Raw genomic sequence first — 20807 nt, 5'->3', positions numbered from 1 at the left:
GTTTTTAATTGGGAAGGTCATTTATGAGTCCCTAACACAGTTACTGATATAAATTAGCACATTTTTATATGGAGTTTTGGTATTGTAAAACATTTCTAACAAAAGTTTATTGTTACAATACTTTAAAAACATGATTCCTATTAATAGATCAACATAATGTCAATCCATGTTAAAATTCCCATTTTGTTTTTTTTTTTGAAATTATGTTAACCATACATCACAGATTTCTCTGCATATTTCTTAAAATATATCACAATATTAATTCAAATAAAACAGTAATAAATTTAATAGTAAAAGTTCTTAAAAACAAGAACCCCAGCTCTATTTTCCTAAAACCTACAACTCCTAACAATGTATTTAAAATAATAAACAAATAATAATCAACCAGAGTGAATGGTCCCAACAGTGTAGGTATAGTCAGATGAGGTAATCGTTACACACTTTTTAAATAATCATGAACTACGGTCGCTGTTCTAATCGTTACGCAGTTCTTTTGTTTTATTCATGCAAAATTAGTTTCTTGTAACATATTCACCAAATATGAAGACCATATGGAAGCGCTATCATTATCGAAAATGACCTTGAAACTTCGGCTTTTATTTTAAACAGGGAAAATACCGGCAGTTATACAACAACTACATTTCATTTAAATTACTCTCCCATTTGCATCTTTCCGAAACATGCATTGCGTCTCTGTTCTTCTTTTTTATCCTTTCGAATAATTCTCGAACTTGAGGATACTGTGGGAACTCCCATTTGTCACCACCCAAAAAAGTTGCAGTTAACGGCCCACAGATAACATTTTGGACAGCGAAGGTGTCGATATCTTCCCCTACAGCTGTTCCGAACTCGCTTGTTTTTTTTATTTCCCGAAGGATGTTGTCAGCTGTCCCCAACTTTTTTTGCAGACATTCTATCTCTAATCCTGCAGCAACACCGTTTTCATCATACAAAAATCGCGTGAGGGCTTTTCCTATGTACAAACTAGGACCTCTTTTGGTGTCGTAAATGCATGCGTACCATTTACCAACCACATCGCATTCTTTTGTTGGCGAATTTAAAAACTTCCACGTTTTTTCCATTGACAACAGTGTATCTGTTGATTCATCCTGGACAACGTCCTCTTCGCTTTCCTCTCTTTCTCCTTCCTCTTCTTCCTCTTCTTCATCTTCTTCTTCGCTCGAGGTAATCTCATCGGTATCGCTGTCGTCTTCCTTGTTTATTGTAATTTTCTGCTTTCCCTTTTTGCTCGCAATTGCAATTTGTTGTTTCTTCCTTTCTCTTTCTTCTTTTCTTAGCAACACCTTTGCTTCCCTTTCTTCTCTCTCTCGGGCTTTTCGTTCAAGCTCTTCTAGCAGCTCTTTCTGCGTAATAACCTGCAACATGGACAATCAATTAGTAATTTTTAATGTGAAATGTAAAATCATTAATGTACTTATTCTTAAATAATATTTTACCTTTCCGCGAAGATCTAACTTTTGTCTTCTTTTCTTAGGCTGATCTACTGAACCTTTTACTTTATCGAGGAACAGCTCTTCAAATACCTCAGTCGATTTTGGGGTGGACTGGTTAATTGGTGACAACTTCCAGCCATTTAGAATCCAGCAGAAGCCTGTAGGTGCTGTATATGGATATGGTCCAAGCCGCTTTAACAAGATATTTATCTAATTAGTTTCATCACGACTTCCGCCTGGCAGAGATGATGGAGTTATATTTACATTAGGGGTGGTTGTAGGTGTGGTATTAGATATTGATAAAGGAGATTCTGCTTAGTTTTGCAATTCGGGCAGTGGTAATGATGTCGAGACTTGATTTTGCGCAAGACCCGCAGCTTCATCGATTTGTCTGAAAGTACAAAAATGTTTAGTCAAGATGTTTATTCAACAGGTTTAGCCATTTTTATCAGTCACAAAAGAAAATAACGTACCCGTCTGACAATTTAGACCAATCAAGAGCTTTACCACTTTGTTTCCACGTATAATATTTCGCTAACAATCTTGGGTCCAAGCGTTCCTTTGGATACATGCTTTGTCAATTGGCCATATTCCAGTACTCCTAAATCCATTGATAACGCTTTCTTTTTTCATGCCATCTTTCCAAATGGAACAGAGTTCATTGACAAACTCAGACTTTGTCAATTGGCTTTTAGCACCATGTGTTGTCACGCGTAAATGGAGGCGCTTCTCCCAAGCACGTTTTAAGGGTCCAAAACATGCAACATCTAGGGGTTGCATGACATCCGTAACATGTGGAGGGAATTTCATTATAATTATATCGTCTTCCAATGCTTTTTTAATGACAGATATGCTGATATGGGTAAGGTGCGATGGGCAAAACACCAGTAACAATGGTCTTTCTGTTACGTCCTCAGTGAATTTGGCGAACCACGTGGAAAAAACTTCCGTGTCCATCCAACCGTTTTCAGACTTGGCGTAAAACGTGTTGGGTAGAGCCTTGTCCCCGTACCACGTACTTTGCATATTTTTTCCAGTGAATATAATAAGAGGGTCAAGTGCCACTCCAGCTGCATTACAAACACCGAGTACAGTGATGTTTTCTCTCCCAGCGCCATACCGTAATTTAAGGGCACGCTGTCCCTTCACGGAGACAACTTTCCCTTTTGATGGATCAGTTGGGAAAGAACTTTCGTCCCAGTTCCAGATCCGTTGTGCATCCAGATTAGGGTATTTCTCGAAGATCTAAAAATATCATTTTACTATACATCATGCACGGTCAAATTATAAACGCTGTTTCCTATAAAAGCGTACCGTCAATGACGCATATATTACCTGTTCCAATTGATCGTAGAAATCAAAAATTATAAATGGATTGGATGTGTTTGCTTTACGGGCAGTACTAATCATCTCAGCCTTCTTGTGACTCAGTCCGTTTCTTTTCATAAAGCTCTTTATCCACACCAAACCAGGCCTTCCATTTTTAAACTGGAGTGAAATCGTCCCTGTGACTTTGATGTATTCGGCAACAAGATCCTAAATAATAAATTAAATGATGATACAAATATAAATAGTGACAGAATTTCCAACATTCAGTTTTAAACCCTTACAAAAACAGCTATTAGCTTACCAAAATTTCATCCAACGTAGGACTAAAACCAAGGTTACATACAACACCAATGTACTTAGCTAGCCGGGCCTCCGTTTCTGCATCGAAAACACATTTCCGACCAGACTTTCCTAATTTGGCTCCTTCCTTGCGTTTTTTTAAACGAAATCGCAGCGTAGATTCGTTGATACCATGACGTTTTGCTATGCCTCTGACTGATGCATTCGGCATAGAATCGAACTCTTGAAGCGCTTCCTGGAGTTGCTCTTCTGTCCACGCGTCCACAACTTTCTTCGCAACTTTTCTGCTACCCTGCTTTTTTCTCGACCACTCTTTGATACACGTTTTTTTGTTTTCATTGTTAAGCCGTCTAGACAAACTATAAACACGATAAAACACAGTATACATTCCCAAAAATACTCACTGTGGTCTCTCATCCAAGAATATGGTAAAACAAGTGTTTAGAAATTAAAAACAAACATAGCAAAACAAAATTCTACCTTCTCCCAGTACGAATTGATCTGCAAAAGAGTTTGTTACTAGAATCTTGTCTTGTTAAGGAATTATTGACCAATTGGCGCCAAAGACCTTCACAAAATACCATATAAGGAATGTTTACCCCTTCCTGACAATTATAACAAGGCATAAAGTTCTTAACTAAAGACGTTAAACAAGATTTCTAGTAGTCTCTCTAACTTTGCTTTGTGCGTAATGATAATATTATGCCCAATGATTTCTTGATTTAATAATTGCGCATCGTTTTTTTGCCCCGGGCGTGATTTTTACATAAAAAGGCCTCCGAGAATCAATGGACGAGGTTCGGGTCTGTAATTTAACACAGTTTTTTTACCAGTGGACCGTGCTAACAAAAATGGTAGAGGAAAGTTAGTGAAGTGATTCGGAAAGTTGATATTGGACTTTTTTGGAGTGGTGTTGGAAACATCAAGATTTCTCTGGAAGAGTCGTCGTATGGAATAATTTAATTGGTTAATATAGCGGAGGAATCATTTCAGTTAGTTTTTTCATTCTTTAATTTTATTTTAAACCTTGTTTTAGTTGCGAAATTAACAAACTTAAAAATGCGTAATGAATATAAATGCGTAATGATTACCTCATCTGACTATACATTATACTAAAAGAAAATAATAATACTTTTTTGATCAAAACTTTGTAACAAATCAATAACTGAAAGTGATTTTCCTACAATTTCAATTTTCATTAACATACAATGTCAATGTCACTTTTATTTTCAAAAATAAAGGTTCACCACTTGAAGTGAATAATTATAGATCTATTTTATTACTCAGTAATATTAATAAGATCTTTCAAATATTAATTAAAAACCACCTAGTTTTATCTTAGATCAATATAACATCAACTCTTATAATCAATTTGGATTCAAAAAAAGCATTCTACAACTCACACTCTGATCAGTTAACAGAAACAAAATGACAAAGTTTAGACAGTGGACAATTTGTGTGTGGAATATTGTTTGTTCAACAAGTAGTCACAAAGTTTAATTAATAACTCTGCATTGATGGCACGCATACTACCTTTGTTGCTGACACCAAAACAGTAACCCTGTGCAGTGTACAGGGGGAAAAGGGATTTTGTTACTTCGCATTTTCGGCATTTTTTGTATATAATTTTTATATTTTGGGATTGCTCATGCAAACAAAAGTATTGAAGCTTGGGGTGCACAATTTATCACGTAGATGCTTTTTACTTATTAATAGACCTGCTTATATATTAATTAGGATAGCATCTTCTTTATAGTGAATTAAAATACCGTAAATCCCATATCTGGCCTGCTAAAGTTCCTGCTGCAAAATTTATCCTTTTTCCAGATGCAACCATGATCATAAAAGAAAGGAGCTATTACATAGTGCAAGCGTTCTGAAATTAAAACAGTTTGCTTGATTGCTATATATCTTCTGTCAGCACAAATAACTATATATATGTGTTAGCTACAGGTCATTAAAAGTTGTAGCTGCGTTTAATGTTTTTGTCTACAGAAAACCATTGCGATTATGCAACGGAAGAGCGAGAGGCTGCTGAAAGCATGTTAATAACCTAATTATGAGAGATAAATGACCTAAATAAACTGGCGTAGCTTATTTGTCAGTTGTCACTCTGACTGTCTATCTTTTTACTTTAGCTAGCTAGCTACCTAAAAGCCCAGATTAGATTCATATAGATATCCTAGATAAGTAAGTATAATTTTTCCTGATTGAGAGACAATCCTCAGATCAGAATTTTCTAGTACTGATAAAACATAAGAACTGAAGAAAAGAAGGTGAGCATTCAATTATTCATGACTCCTTTCGACACCATCTTCAAACACCATCAACAAACAGAACGAAAGAGGCTTGTAAGTCTTTGGTGTAGAGCGTCACCAGGATCTCGTCCTTCCGGGGGGCGGTGTTTCGTTTGTTAAAGCAACACAAAATGTGACGATGGGGCGTTTTTAATTTCAATCAAGTGTCTGTTGCAGCGGGTTGCAGCAAGTTTTTTGAGCCCGACATTAAATTTTCATTCGCCATGAGGAACGCTGGCGAAAAACAAAAAAATACGTAAATACTGAAAATACTTAATGAGTATGTGCGGTAGTATGGCGTTGACGACAAAGTAACGAGTTACTCAATTGGCTAAATTGTGGATTTGTGAAGTTCATGTTAGTCCATAATGAGCTGAATCAACTCTGTCTGTGTGCTCGTATACAAATAATGATATAAAAATATAATGCCACATTACATCACTCTTGCTTCCCGGGATTTTTATCCCTTATATAAAAGGCAAAAAAACCTGGGGACGAAGGTGGGCTATATATTATTAGACGTAAACAACCTTGCGCATGTCTCACGAGCCTGGAATCACTTCTTGCCTTTTCACTACAAGCAGCAATTCATGAATCTAGCTTAGAATAGTACAGGTTATTATTAAGGTGGATTAAGCTTGGTTCTCACTATGGACTAACGATGAGCTAACCACAGTGCGCATAATGTGTTAGCCGATTTCAATTTTTACGCTAACGGTACCTTATGTATTCGTTTCACGTTCACACTACGGTCCATCGTTTAGCTCTTTTGTAGCCGCATCTAATACGAGAAAGAATGAAAAAGAAAGATAGAAAGAAAGTCTTTTTATTATTACTACTTCGAAGAAGACGATGTAGCCTGGAAAGAAAGGAATTAACAAAATTACGAAAAAGGAAACGACTTTTGTTGAAAAAGGCAGGGAAAATTGTTCACATTGAACGCCAACTTTTCTTCTTCTTCTTTAAACGTCATTTTTTATATTTTGTCAGCTATTTTAGTTTTAAAAGGACCTTTCACAACATAAATTTAAAAACATAAATTGCTTTGAGCACGATTTATGTCGATTTCCTTTGAAGATTGCTCAAAGTGAGCTTATTTCACTGTTAGCCGAAAAAAATATCAAAAAATTTTGATTTAAAAACATCGGCTAACGATGACCTAACGATAAGTTCAGCTGTGAGCTAAGCAGATACTTTTACGTTCACACTATGGGCTAAGGTCTTAGCGCGTCATGCGCACTATATGGTTAGCTCATCGTTAGCCCATAGTGAGAACCAAGCTTTAAAGAAGAAGAGTAATGCGTGATAGACGAACAAAGTGTGAACCCACCTTTAGAAACAAGAAACATCATAACAAATATTCAACCTCGTCTCCAGGGCATCTTGTATATTTCTATCATCTGGACGAGATTTTCTGGGGACCAGGGATAATTTTTTTTCAAATTGATTAGTTCTTGTTTTTAAAAGAATTGTGTAGTTACAATGTATATGTTTATCGGGAAAGGCTAGCAAATTAGACTCTTTTCTCGCAACCACTTGATTCTAATAATTCCAATTGTATAATGTTTTAAAGAAAAATCATTTTCTATAGTATATTGTACTTATTTCGTTGTTTGCAACTCTGTCGCTAGGTCTTGTTAGTTTCTTTATATTACGACGTTAGTTTTTTGTATTTGAACAGATACTATCTCCTTAAATACAAAAAACCTAACAAGCCCTGGGTTCCCTTACTTGTGAAATATTTACAAAACTTTCATCGTAGTTGAGCGAGAGAGATAGGGATAAAGGGGGTAAGGATCTTATTTAACATGGGGCTAATTGGACCCGACTTACCACTACAGCATATTGGTAACGACACAAAAAGTCCAACACCCGCCGACTAAATTATCCCAAGAAATTGGACTCGACACATGAACCCTCATTCTCCGACATTCTGACAACACAAACATATTTCCCTGTAGATAGGCCATAACCTACATATTGAACCATAATATTCCACATAACTGTAATAATACTCTTGACATTCTTCTGTAGATAGTCCATGACCAACCCTATTCATGATCAGGCCTTAATTAATTAATAAGTGTGATATCTATAAAAAGTGGCATACTAAGGTATGATAATCAGCATTTCGAAACATCTTAAGGGACTCTAACTTACCAAAACATAAAAGGAGCAGAAGCAACCAGACAATGACGGAGGAACCAAGAAACGAATATTTTAAATTCTGATCTAATGGAATATTAAACTATTTGGTTCATTGAAGTTGTTATCGATTTGTATGATGGAATTTTTTACATCAATACAGTTTAAGTTTTTACTTTATATAGAATACAACATGTGAATTTGTTATTTTTTATTTCATCAGTTTTATTATATGTAGTATTTTGAAAATGTTGCATATCATAATAATTGAGATTTTAATTTCTAATTTTCGGGATATTTAATGTTTCTCCAAAATTCCTTGGTTTTCTGGTCTATACTTCAAACTTCAAGATTTTCCAGGTTATTTAAAACCCTAGTTTGCCTATGTATATTGCTGATAGTGCAAGTGATTAAGCATCAGGGCTTCTTGTTTGATTTTGACATAGTGTAGCTAGCTTCTTTTAACATTCTTTAGGATAATCGTTTATATAAATTTATATGGAACAATTTCCTATTCCCCGAGTTTGAACCATGCTCAAATAATTATTCGGTGGTGGTGATATAAGCTTAATGTGACGTCAAAACAAGAACATGTGAGTGAACGCGTGTTCTTTAATACTTTTCGTAATCGTTTCACTTTTTCAAGCATTATTTAACAAATGAAGTACTAGGTCGATTGTCAAATTTCTAAAAAATAACTTGTATGGATACAGTGTTTCCCGCTTCAGTGATTCGACAACTAAAGCTTGCTTCAAGGTTTTGCGCTTTAAGCGTTCAAAAACAAGCGCATGCGCATAAAAGGAAATATTTCTTTCGCGACGATAGGTGAAAGGTTAACTGTGTATCACGTACTTTTTTTTCTGTTCTACCCTAGCTTTTCCTTACAATGGCGTGTTGGCATGAGCGCTTAAAATGTTCTCCAACTTAAGATCATCCGTGCTTGACTTTAATTAGAATGAGTTTGGGTAATTGTGAATTAATTTGAAAGATAATATGTTTTTTTCTTATTTCTTGCGATATTTCACTGAAATTGTGTGACGTATAAATTATTGAAAGAATATAACTGAGAAATCAAAATATGTTAACAAGTCATAATTTTTTATATAAACCTCTAAATAAAGTATACAGTGAACACTTCCCAAGCAATCACTCTTTTGATAAGAAATCACTCAGATCAGAGATAAAAAGTACCCGTGTAAAGTCAGTGAGGTTACGTTTTAATGAAGTTTATGTTTATTAACTACTCAAATCAATACCTACCAAGCAAAAACCTGTCAAAATGCTAAGTGACACTTCAGAAAATTTCCTGATATCAGTTAACTGATTTTGAAGAGACATTCGTTAACTGGAAGAGACATTCGTCAACTGGTAAAAGTTATTGCTCCTCTTCTGTATCTGTCTTTGTTTTTTCTCGGCCATGACATTAAGATTCTGATGATACAAACAAAAGCATATGTCTACGCATAATGCAGGTTAGTTATCACATCTCCATGCACTGTGTCTTGTGTCACCACTCGTCTATCTTTGATTGAACAATATTTACATGTTCTAGCTGGATTCTTTCTCTTTTTAGTACCAGCTAGGTATTAGGACTTGCTATGAGATTATGGAAATTGCATAGCATGACCCGCGTTATAAGTAGAAAATCAGGGAACCAAATATATTATAATGATATTAATGCTGTCATAGTAAAAATATAGATTTAAATCTAGTTATTTATGTTACTTTGGAAAGCAAAGCAATACAAAGCAATTAACAAGTTGTCTAAAAACTGGAGAATACCCGAAAATGTCAAACAATAAAAAACCATGATGTGACAACAGAGATGTATTAATTAATTATGAAGTACAATGTGCAAAATTATAAAAAACTAATATGGATACGTGCGTAGATGCATATTCGATCTCTGTCTTCTTCCTAGCTTTTATTGTTTTTAGCCACTTGGGTGTCCAGCAGAGCAGTACCATTTAGCCGCACATTTGCTCCCCGGTTTATTGCAACATGTGTGTATTAACTTTCGAATTTTTAGGATTGCAGCTTTTATCTTTTCTTTATGCTTCTTTGCAAACTCTTTTATCTTTCTTCCGACCTTTTTCCACCACCCACGACGTCGACGCCTGGGAGGCGATTGACGGCGTCGACGTCTCCGCCACGGATCATTCATTGTTTTCTCTTCGAATAACATATCCAATTCGTCGTCATTCTCGTCTGCCGTTTCTTCGTCGTGGTTTATTATGTCGGCAAGCTCATCTATTAAAAAGATATCAGTAGTTTAAAATATTCTTGGTTTTGAAGAAAATTTAAGACAAAAGAATCTACCTTTGCTCATTTTATTAAATATTTCCTTATCGTCTTCCGTTAATTCTGCTTGGACTCGATCATCTTGAAGCGCATCTGACACCGATTCTGGATCCGTAAAGTCAAAACTAAAATCATCTTCTTCTTGTTCGTATGCACCTGAAGCGAATAATATTCCTCATGAAAACAAAGGATATTGTATATTTTGTTAGACATGAAAAACCATAATATAAGAAGTTACTTGTGGAAATTTTACAATATTATTTAACTTACTGCACAAAACCAAACAAGATACAAGCAAAACAACCAACTTCATTTTAAAACGTTTTTACCGCTGTTTTAATAATTTTGACTTTTCGACAATTTTGCCTCCCTTTTATAGGAAAAATTTCTATCTATTCTTTTTTTAAAGAATTATTTGGGGGTTAAATAAATGCTAAAGAGATTACGGCGCCTGTGGTGAGGCGTTATGTGGCATCCTTGTTTACGCACTAAGGAGATTTCACACCCTCTGCCCTGCAGAAAAAGTTTGGCTGTCTAAATGTGTTTGAACCCGGAATAGAATAGATTTTTTTCTTAGACCGAAGGATTTTGTTATTATTCTTCGAACAAGAAAACGCACTAATGCCCAATCGAAGAGATTATATTGGTGGGCAGTAACAACAAGGAAGTAAGTCTCTCAGGAGGAGAGTGAATTATTTCTAAATATCTTCCAATACGGAGCAGCAATAATAAAATTGCACGATCTAAAAATACTAACATTGTGTGTCTCTGCATGACTCGGTAACCTGCAGCTACTTCCTCCAATTTTGGTTAACGACCTTTTATTTGCATGGGTAGCGTCACCTACATAAACATTTTTTTATCCATTCACTGCAAATATTAATGATGATTTTTTTAGGCTTTTTAACTTAACACATAAAGGCAACTATCAATGGGTATTAATTTGAGATGTTAATTTAAAAATTTTGACATTAGGAAAATTGTCAGGGAATACATTCTGATTGACTTCCTTGTTCTTCTTGTAAGTAAAATAAAATTTCTGTTATTTAACAACTTATAATAGAAAAAAAATTGGTTTTATATTCTGGAAAGATACTTGCGAGACCTGAAAAAGGTGCCTGGACTCAAGGAGGTGTTTGCTTTATACTGTCTGCTTTGGAGAGGTCTGTTTTTATTATTAAGGTTTAAAGGGAAATTGTCCTGGACGAAGGTTTTTTGTCCGACTTGAGGATTCTACTGTAATCCCTTCATCTAAATAATTAGTCCTAAGCCCGTGAGAAATCCACGTGAATAAGTTCGTTCATAGTTGATAGACAAATGTCTATCAACTATGGTTCGTTGCAGCAAAATTGATAAAAAAAATATGTTTGCTATTGGCAGCTTGAAGATTTATTGCGAGGTTAAACACTACCTGGTTTTGGCTGACAGAAAAAATACGACTATTATAAAGAAAAAAATAAATAATGTTCGAGTGCAAGTGTGATATAAAAAGTTTTCTACGAATCAGGGATGAGATGATAGGATTATTATGGTATTAGCTCTATTGTTGCTTTGTCGTTGTTGCCCTTTCGACGTTGCTACTTCATGTCGGCATTCCTAAGATATTTCATGTACTTCCTTCTGTTGTTGACAGGCGATTTGCCTTTTTGATTAATTTTAAAGTAACAACGGCTTAAGAGGCAAAACACTCTAGTAACAATGACGTTGTTGACAGCTGAAAATTCTATACTCTTATTATCCACACGGATGTGTAAAACCAGGAAAAAAATTGCTGGATTTCAAAATAAACACCGTCCCTAAAATTATACTTCGTGTAACTTAAAAACCGTTTAGTTCTTTCCTTCTCAACTTTTAAGAAGTTGGGAAAGTTATTTCCACTTTAGCACTCTCTAAACTGCGTAAGATTTTCTTTCAACCACTGTGTTTTGATTTACTCAGGGAAATTTCTTCTTTGTGTTTTAACACCAGCATTAAAGTCGTCCTGCTTAAATCTATCCAGGCCTCGAGGTATATTTCAGTATAAGATGGATTTAGATTTTATGAAAATAAAATCCTCTTGGTATACTTCGCGTAACAAACGTGCTCCACAATTTCGCTTCGCTCGCGAAGCTCTTCTGCTTCACAAAAATTTAAATATGGTGGAGTTGCTGCGCGCGTAAACGAAGGTAAAATTGAATCTTCTTTTTGGATGGGTTTTAGGGGCGATGCTAAGAAATTTCAAAAGAAATATCGATTTTTTACCATAATAAAAGTCTAAAAATTTAACTTTTTCTTTATACAGTAACAAATAAAAAATAAAGTTCTATGGTAATAATAGCTAAAGTTTGACTTTGAATCTAATAATATATTTATCGCCCCGCTTAACGGCCATGGGACCCAGATTGCTAAGGAATTTTAAGAAAAATATCGATTTTTTCAAATATTTAAAAATCTAAAAAGTCTAAACCTCACTATTTACAGTTTCGAAACATCTCTTTCCTTCTTTGGATGTTTCTTCTTTTACCAACACAATAAATATGCTACCAAAAATCGCAGTCATCACATGGCGCCGTAGATTAGTGGTTATAGCTCTCGTACTCTGTGCGGGAGACCGGGGTTTGATTCCTCTTGACGGCGATTCAACATGGGCGAGTGAATGTTGCCATAGCCCCGGGTTAACCCAAGCCATGTGAGGGAAATTGGGAAGATGGCAAACTGTGTGGGCCGTTGGATGTTGTCGGGAGTTGTCTAGTAGAGCACTGGCCCTAATTGGGTCTGCGTCGCTCAAAATGAGCATTAAATACTCTAGGACTCTCCATCTAAGCCATGGCCCCTCCTGGAAATAATAGACAGGGTATATCCCTCGATATTTGTGAGGCTAGCCATGTAAAATATGCACATCTATCTATCTATCTAGCCACCCACTTATCAAGATCTGTGTTTGCAGCATTGTTTATTTTGCAATAATCGCCCACTAAACACGTCTCTCTTTCATCTTCGCTCTCATTTTTACTAGCTTCTTTTTCGTTTTTCTTTACTTTTCTATTGTTTTCTTTTCCTTTCTCCTCATCACTAATATTCGTTTTTGCTTTTCTGTCATTTGAGAAGAAACCCTTCATTACTTCTTTCTCCCTTCTTATTTTGGCCTCTTTATCTCTGTTAGCTTCCGCATTTTCTTTAGTGCTCCTTTTTCTGTCTCTTTTGTGTTTCTTTTTGTGTTAGTGCTTTTAAAGTTGACGATAGGTTGGAAAAGTCAATTTACATTTTTTTTCCATTTTCATCCATAAAAGTACACGTAAACTGTTTGCTTATGATACTTTCTACATAACGCGGTTTTGAAATTTATTTCATTACTTTCTGTATAGCGTGTTTTTAAAATTTATTTCATAACAAAGAGTCTAGCGTACGATTCTATTTTCGGTAACATACACTCTCCTTTGTGTTCGATTTAATGGAAGCTTGAAATCACGCAACATGATGTTTCTTAACATGTTCTAACGTTCGAAACTTAGAGACAACGCGAAAACATTTCTATTAAAATTTGGCAAAAAACTTGAGAGTTATTCGAGGATTTGCTACAGTCCCGATCGCGAGCAACTATATACAAGTATACAAGTACGGGTACATTAAATGCAGAGTAAAGTGCAAGACGAGTACAAGTAATCGGCGAGTATACTACTCCATACCCTCGAGTATAGCCTCTTGCGCATGCAAGTACAGTAAGTGAATGATTTGTGAGTACGTGTGCGAGTATAAGATAAAAAATGGGAATTCGTTGTAGCGTAATTCTTATCGATGACTTGCATTTGTCTGCTACCTTACACATTGTGAAAACTTTTACTTCGTATTTGCGTTGTAAGAAATAACATTTTATTTTACATAACTTTGCAACAAATTCTCTTTAGTTTACGTAAAAATGTATACATTGCTGTAATGGCTTTGTATGACTTTGAATTTATATACCTATAATTAACGCTGTGTGGTTAAAAATAACAGGTCATTAATTAACGCGGTTGCTTGAGAAGACCTTGTTTAAGTGTGTGGAAATTAACGCGGTTAGAGACAAGTTTTGACAATTTTCATGTGACTAAACATTTTTTATTTAACAACAATTCAATGTAAAAGTGAGTAGAAATGTTTACTCCATAGCACCGAATTGGTTCAAATGAATATAATTTGTACCCATTTCCCGAGTATTTTCAACAGCGGCGGTAATACCATCACTTTGCCAACCATTTTTTATAATACTAGCTCCTTTCTTTGATTGGAGGAACTCGTACGCCTCGACCATTACTTTGGCATGATACGGTTTCAACGTAGACAACTTTAAATCTACTTTGATTGAAGTAACATTGCGATTCGGTTCTTCGTAAAGGGCTGACATTATCAAAGACGTAAAGTACTTGCTGAAGGTTCTCTTCTGTAACTTCTTCAAACTACCATTGGTCGTTAAATCTAGAGGTTGTAACAGATGCGTCATGTTTTTAGGGACCATAACGCACTCGATGCTGTGTTGAGAGATTACATCTTTTACTTTCTCAGTAGATTGGGCTTTGAACGCATCTCATTTAAGTGTTTTCTGATTTGCTGGTAAAAATTTCGCGTTTTTCACTTTTTCTATATAGGGCACTAAGACTTCCTCAATAAGGCGAATACTTTCTTTTTCGTTACTCCAATGCTTTTCATTGTAGGATAAACAAAAACCGTCAGGAAAACCGAAGTATGGAGGTGATCTCTGTGTTTTCCCTTGGTAGATAAGCTGGAAAAGGAGGATTTTTCCATCAAGATTTTAAAAAAAAATTTTTCGTTTTTTTTTTTTTTTTTTAGATCACAAATTAAGGGTAGTTTAATTAACACAGACCAGAAATTAAGAGCGGTTTAATTAACACGAACCAGAAATTAATGGTGGTTTTTATTAACGTGGTTGGAAGTCAACCGCGTTAATAACCACACAGCGTTAATTTCGTGTAATAAGGTAGTTAATTTCTCACCGACGAGGAAACCCTTTGCTATTTACATCTGTTATCTAAATGCTTTTTTCTCCTAGCTAAATGTTTTGTTGCTACATTCAAACATTATTCCTTTTTCTTCGTAATCATGAATTAAACAATGAACTCTGGAGACTAAATTAAGCCAATCACATTTAATTTTATTGTTTTGTAAGTAACCAAAAGTAAAAATGTGCCCAGCAGGGAAATCTTGAATCCAATGAGAATGCTGTGCACCTAAATTTTGAGTGAATTCCCTAATTACTTCAAAATGTGTTGTCATAAATTATAAGTAGCTTTCAAGTCTATCGTGTAGCTATCAGCATTTTGCCATTTTGAACGTTTAAAGGAGCATTTCAGCACTAAATCTCAGCACTAAATTTTGTTCTATTTAGCTTCATATTCTTATATGAAAAATACTATAATAAAAAATAACGTGTATCAAGGATATGCGTCTTAGTTAAAATGCATAAAAATAAACAAAATAATGAATTATTGCAGATCGTCCGTAACAACGATGTACGGAAGATTCTTTCTCATGTGTTTATAATTTTATTATCCATTCTCATCTTACCAATTATAATGTGCATAATAAAATAAGCGGCAGTAATGAAGAGGACAAGTTTCGCTCCCTAGATTCTCATATTTATAATTTAATCTCTACTCAGGAGTGTTTTGTCGATGGTTGTTGATGGTGAGAATTGATAAAGGGACTTCAGCATTGGGAAAAAAGAACATTGTTATTTAAGTATTCTATCGCAGCTTATTTTGTGATCAGAGGAGGTAAACATCACACTTTTATAAGGAGAAAACATGTTCTTTCAGGATAACTTTTCTTACTGTGTTTTGTTTTTAATGAAAAGTACACATAAGTTGTATCTTAAATTTGAAAGAAATTGATGCGATTGAAGTTAAAAAACTGGTTAAAATACGCTTTTGTCTCTAACAAAGTCTTATAAAAACATGTTTTTTACCTCGTTTCTTCCGATATTGTAAAACGATGGAGAACCGTAAGAACGCATGTACAATCAAATTATCATAAAGGTGTATTAGCAGCGAGAGTTTGTTGTTACGGTTTAAATCTTCCATGTTTTCTGAAAAACCATCACACGCATGGGCAATGAAAGGTAGTAACGAAATTATATTGTTCCACCCCTGTGCCTGTCCCGTCTTCCTTATGACCTAAGCAATGCCGTTTTTTCACAAAATAGTTTGAGCACAGATTTTAAAATTTATGCTTGCAAAGAAATATTTCAATGTGCATTTAATACACTGGAATTGTCACCCTTTTTATTGCCATTGCTCTTCCCAAGGGTCCTCTGGGCCCTAAAAAGGTAAAATACCCTGGGAACAAGGTATTCTATTCTCCAATTTTGTTTTAATCTTCTAAGTTCTTTAAATTCCGGGCATGCATTTTCTAAAAGCGATAATGTTTTGTTGTCTTTCATTCCAATTCTTTTAGCTGCATGATTTTTTTACTTTCTGTTTAGCTAACTACAATTTGGATGTTCCAGATAGCACAAGATATGACCGTATGATTAAACATTTTGCAGTAAGGGGTGGTCGCCTAAGAGTGCTTTAGCGTTACCTAGTCTTAAATTGGTGGATACACTGTTATTTGGAAGTAAAAGCCATTTTGATTTATGGCTAAGACGGGATGTTCCATCCAATTTGGCATGAATAGCACAAAATCTGTCAAAACAACTAATCACTCTCGTGTTTTTTCCACATTGCGTTATTACAGACCCTGGCTTTATTTTTGAAGGTAAAATAATTGATTTGGTCGCTCGATTTTTGTACTAGGATTAAACTAGGCCCTTAAAAAATTAATTTATCCTAAATAGGCACTGTGGTGCTTAATTAGCCTTTTGTCTTACGCATAGTTTAGAGATTCTGCTATTAAGCACTTCACTCTTAGCAGTTTTCCCTGACTGCTTGTGGTACATTCTATGAAGCTTCTAACTCTTACCTTATCTTGTCAAATAGTATTTATATTGCTGATTGTTCACAAGCACAATTATAAAGCTTCAAAGTTAGCAACAAAAACACCAAAATTTCTTATAAAAAAACTAATTTGCTAAATAAGAACAAAATGAAATAGACCACTTTTCGCTATGACAGTTATTTAATTTTATTTTTCCAACATTGGGCATGCACACACTTGTGTAGGTGAAAAAGCTGAACTCATGCGGGGAAAAATGACTTTTAATGAAGATTATAGATTTTTTGGGTAGCATAAGATCTAAGAGGAAATGGAATTAAATTTAAACTATATTCCTCAAATTTATCTCTAAAAATACACTAATTTTAAGCGAAAATATATTTGATTACTGTGGCCTGTTGTTTATATCTTCTACCTACAAAAGTGCTTGCGCATGTGTAAGTCATCTATTGTTGTGTTTTTATTATTAAGAATAAAATATATATAAACTAATCACACTGAAAAATGTCTAAAACACAAAACAGCCAGCCTCAGGCAAGATACTGGTTCAGAAAAAAAAGTAGCATGTAGCACAAATGGAAGGTTTTGATGAACTAAAACCCCTGTTGCAAGGTGTTTGCAAAAAATTGCAAAATTTGAAAAATAGTGTCTCAGAAATTCAATTTCAGCATACTTTAAAGAAAAAAACTTTTGTGGGCAGATATTTGGAGACAAAGGCCTTTTCGAATTGCAATTTTGGGACAAATTTCGCGTAAAAATTTTTTTTGCGAAAATGAAAAATCACATCATTTGCAAGGAAATATCTTTCACTAGTGGCAACAATTCTTTTTTTCTTCTTCTTCTTATTATTATAGTAATTTAAAGTCAGCATTAATTACTGTTTCGTTAAATTGTGATATCTGAGAAATGTTTGTGGCAGGAACCACGAAAGAAGAATGATAATGATATGTATCAACTTCAAAAGATTGACAAATCTTTATCTAACTTAAATCTCGTTTGTCAGAAGCCTTTTTGATTATGAACTAGTAGAGCTTACTGTACAGTACAATATCTGTGTTTTCTCTTCTGCTTAGATCTTAAAGGAAGGGTCCAGTCATTACCATATAGATTTCTTTTGGGAGATTGTATTCATAACAATTTCGAATTCATTTAAAAACGAAAGAAATTATAACCTCACTCATCAGTGCCACTGATGATGAAACTAGGAGTAATTCTACTATACCACCATTAAATAGTTTCTACAATTATTTGATGTTACTATGATTTACAATGATTGCTATGATCTTATGTTAAAAGAACCAAGACATTGCAATGTTGATGCATTGAAGCAATTGTAGGAAATGTTACATTGGAAATTTTTTTACAAGTAGAATTATAAAGTTTAGCCTAAAACTATTTTATTGTAACAATTTTGACAAACTGTTTTTAAATATCCAATATCATGCCGGCAATAACTTGTGCCTAGAGAATAAATGAAAGTTATTATGTAATAAATAAGAGTTAATAAAGTTGTGCGAAAATATTAAGAAAAAAGCAGTCCAGTTTGAAATAATTCATTTAAAATATGACCTGTGACAGGGTGACCACTCTTCCTTCAATTCCTTAAATAACTTCAAAAAAAGAAAATCTCCTTAAAAGTACTTAAATATACTTAAAAAAATTGAAATTTTAGCTATTCTCCTTAATTTCTCCTTATTTTTTAATTTTTCTGATCATAACTTTTTTGGATATGTGTTCATGGATTGTTCATCACCAGTGAAATAAGACATATTTCTCTGTTACCTGAAATCCTATATTTCCTATCTTTCAGGGCATAATGTGTATAATTTTTATATCATAAAACATAGTATGTAACATTAAAGTTAGAGAACTAAAATGGGTTTTCTCCTTAATTATCCTTATTTTTTTATTCTCGTTTGCAGCTAAAATCCTTTAAAAATGTCCATTTGTCTCCTTAATTCTCCTTAATATCCTTACTTTTGTTCACATTTTATTAGTGGTCGCCCTGTGTGAGAGTTAAAACAATTTTATATATACATGCATGAGTTTGTGTGCAGAAAGAATTATGTGCACAGTAACTCATGATAAAGTTTGAATGCACATTTCTTAACAAGTCTAAAATTACTAAAATTACTGACAGACTTAATATGACATCATAATGCAGCATAATTAAATCTGGAATTCTTTAAATGTGAGTATCATGAAAACGAAAAGAGCTTCTTAAAATTAAAAAGATATGTTAACCAACTTTTTAGTCTCTATATAATATCCAACATTGGTTTACAGTAAATCTTGGGTTTCCTTTAAGCCACAATTTAAAATAATGATGTGCCACTTTGATTAGTAGTGTGTTTGAAAAAATGTATGTTACCTTTCTTCATTTACACAATTTTATTTTTTTTAATTATTTTTATTTTTCAATTTGTGATACCTAAAAATGAGTATATGCAACCCAGAGCATTCTAGATTGTTGTATTGTTTTTCATGTCCTTGAAATTCCTAAAAACAAGGCCATACAACTCGGCCAATTTCACAGTGACTGTTTACATTGTGCAGTTTCCATTATACAGAGACATGGATCACTGAAAAATCGAATATATATAGCCTGTATAAATTTATTTTTATATAGGTAAATCTCCTGTATTTCCTAATTATATATTTAATTGAGTTGGAACACAAGAATTAAGTGGAATAAAATTCCTAAACTTTCAAAATAATTTTTATATGCCTTTGTTTTACCTTGCTTCTTACAAACCACATTAATTAAAAGCATTCTTTATAATTAGTAGTTTAATAGAATCATAAGATATTAAAGCAGTGTATATGGCTTTGTAAATGAGTATGACAGGATTATGTTTTATTAAAAGTGCACATTGAAACTTTTATCAAGAACTTCTTGTATTTGATGCATAATAACCTAATAACAATATTTTATTTAGGATATAAATGTAAACTCATTATATATACACTTAAAAAAATGACCTGGAATATGTTATTGGTTCAATGCTTACTTTTATTTTGCACTGTTGCAGGTAAATATTTTTTCTCAACAGCTACTAACCTATATAAAATCCTGTTTTTCTTTTCATTTGAGCTGTTTTAGCTTGAACCTCATTGCACTTGTTTTCTCTTTCCAACATATCTACTTCTGATTTTACCCTACAGTATTTTTTTGTTTCTACATAAAACAAACTAATAGTGTAGAGTTGTACCCTTAACAAATAAACTGAAATTTACTAAGCCTGACATAATCAGGTTTTGAGGACATGTTAAAGCAATGTTTTGAGATATTAGGTTACTTACAATGTTTTTCTGTGTTACAAGCTTTTTTTTCTAAAATGACACACTAACAAATATAGTTCCTAATTAACATTTTGTTACACACCCTGCTTGAGCCTTACAAGTTAAAATTTCCCTTGCAATTCTATAAGTCAGCAGTTTAAATTTTGCCCCTGTGTTTTGTAACTTTGCTCTCACTGAAAGGTTTACATAATTTTTAGTTAAACATTAAAGCTAGCCTTGATAAAAACAACACATTTTGTGCACTTTTTTGTTAATTAAAAGGGTTCTACCTTCGCAACGTTATTATTTGTAATCTTTGCTGCTTTTTTTAGCCTTGCAGTTTATGGAGCATGGATATAAAGATAACAACAAAGTTTACACTGTAATTGGGGGTACTTTTAAATTGGACTGTCGCGTTGATGGCTCCCCTTTGCCAAATATGATATGGTTGAAAGACAATCAGTTGTTACAAGAGTCAAGCTTCAGGTATTTCAACTGCACATCTTTGCTGTACTTAGCTTGGTCATGATAAAAAACCCAGGCATAATGTTAGTAGAATTTAAAAAAAAAAACATGTTATAACCCCCTTTCCCCGAATTAAATGTTGATGTTACACATACTAAACCTTTTGGCTTAAAATCCAGCATACAGAAACCTTGAAAGAGAGAGAGAGAAAATATCTTTCCACTAAATTTATGTCTGGGATTGTTTGCTGTACCTAGCTTGGTCATGATAAAAAAAATATGTTTTAAATCAAGGCACTTCATTTTATTACACCCTCTTTGTAATT

The 20807-nt window shown here is 33.9% G+C and overlaps 3 protein-coding genes across 4 annotated transcripts in view; 1 reads left to right on the top strand and 2 right to left on the bottom strand.

Moving 5' to 3' along the window:
- Nucleotides 1-581: 581 nt before the first annotated feature.
- On the bottom strand, nt 582-1897 carry LOC130645927 (uncharacterized). The gene is made up of 3 exons (XM_057452053.1): nt 1886-1897; nt 1458-1664; nt 582-1376 (listed from the first exon to the last, which is right to left on the bottom strand). Exons 1-3 carry the CDS (start codon nt 1895-1897, stop codon nt 636-638), a joined length of 960 nt encoding a protein of 319 aa, XP_057308036.1. The 3' UTR covers nt 582-635.
- LOC130644419 (uncharacterized) lies at nt 1647-5392 on the bottom strand. 2 transcript variants are annotated; one of them, XR_008982602.1, is made up of 4 exons: nt 3085-5392; nt 2790-2990; nt 1928-2699; nt 1647-1845 (listed from the first exon to the last, which is right to left on the bottom strand). XR_008982602.1 is itself a non-coding variant. In XM_057450016.1 (3 exons), the coding sequence occupies exons 1-3, from the start codon at nt 3469-3471 to the stop codon at nt 1989-1991; spliced, it is 1299 nt and encodes a 432-aa protein (XP_057305999.1). In that variant the 5' UTR covers nt 3472-5392; the 3' UTR covers nt 1855-1988. The 2 variants fall into 2 exon arrangements, 1 of the variants encoding a protein (XP_057305999.1); XM_057450016.1 differs by lacking the exon at nt 1647-1845 and having other exon boundaries at nt 1855-2699.
- A 6132-nt stretch (nt 5393-11524) lies between these two features.
- Nucleotides 11525-20807, top strand: part of LOC130645926 (hemicentin-1-like) — a 28619-nt gene continuing 19336 nt past the window's right edge. Inside the window, exons 1-5 of the mRNA XM_057452052.1 lie at nt 11525-11576; nt 11765-11843; nt 11936-11991; nt 19675-19767; nt 20350-20503. Coding sequence (XP_057308035.1) covers nt 11525-11576; nt 11765-11843; nt 11936-11991; nt 19675-19767; nt 20350-20503 — 434 coding nt within the window. The remainder of the gene's footprint in view (nt 11577-11764; nt 11844-11935; nt 11992-19674; nt 19768-20349; nt 20504-20807) is intronic.

Source organism: Hydractinia symbiolongicarpus, chromosome 5 (assembly GCF_029227915.1).
Source record: "Hydractinia symbiolongicarpus strain clone_291-10 chromosome 5, HSymV2.1, whole genome shotgun sequence".
Lineage (NCBI taxonomy): Eukaryota > Metazoa > Cnidaria > Hydrozoa > Anthoathecata > Hydractiniidae > Hydractinia > Hydractinia symbiolongicarpus.
Note: the sequence above shows the minus strand (reverse complement) of the source record. Positions and strands in the feature narration are given on the sequence as shown.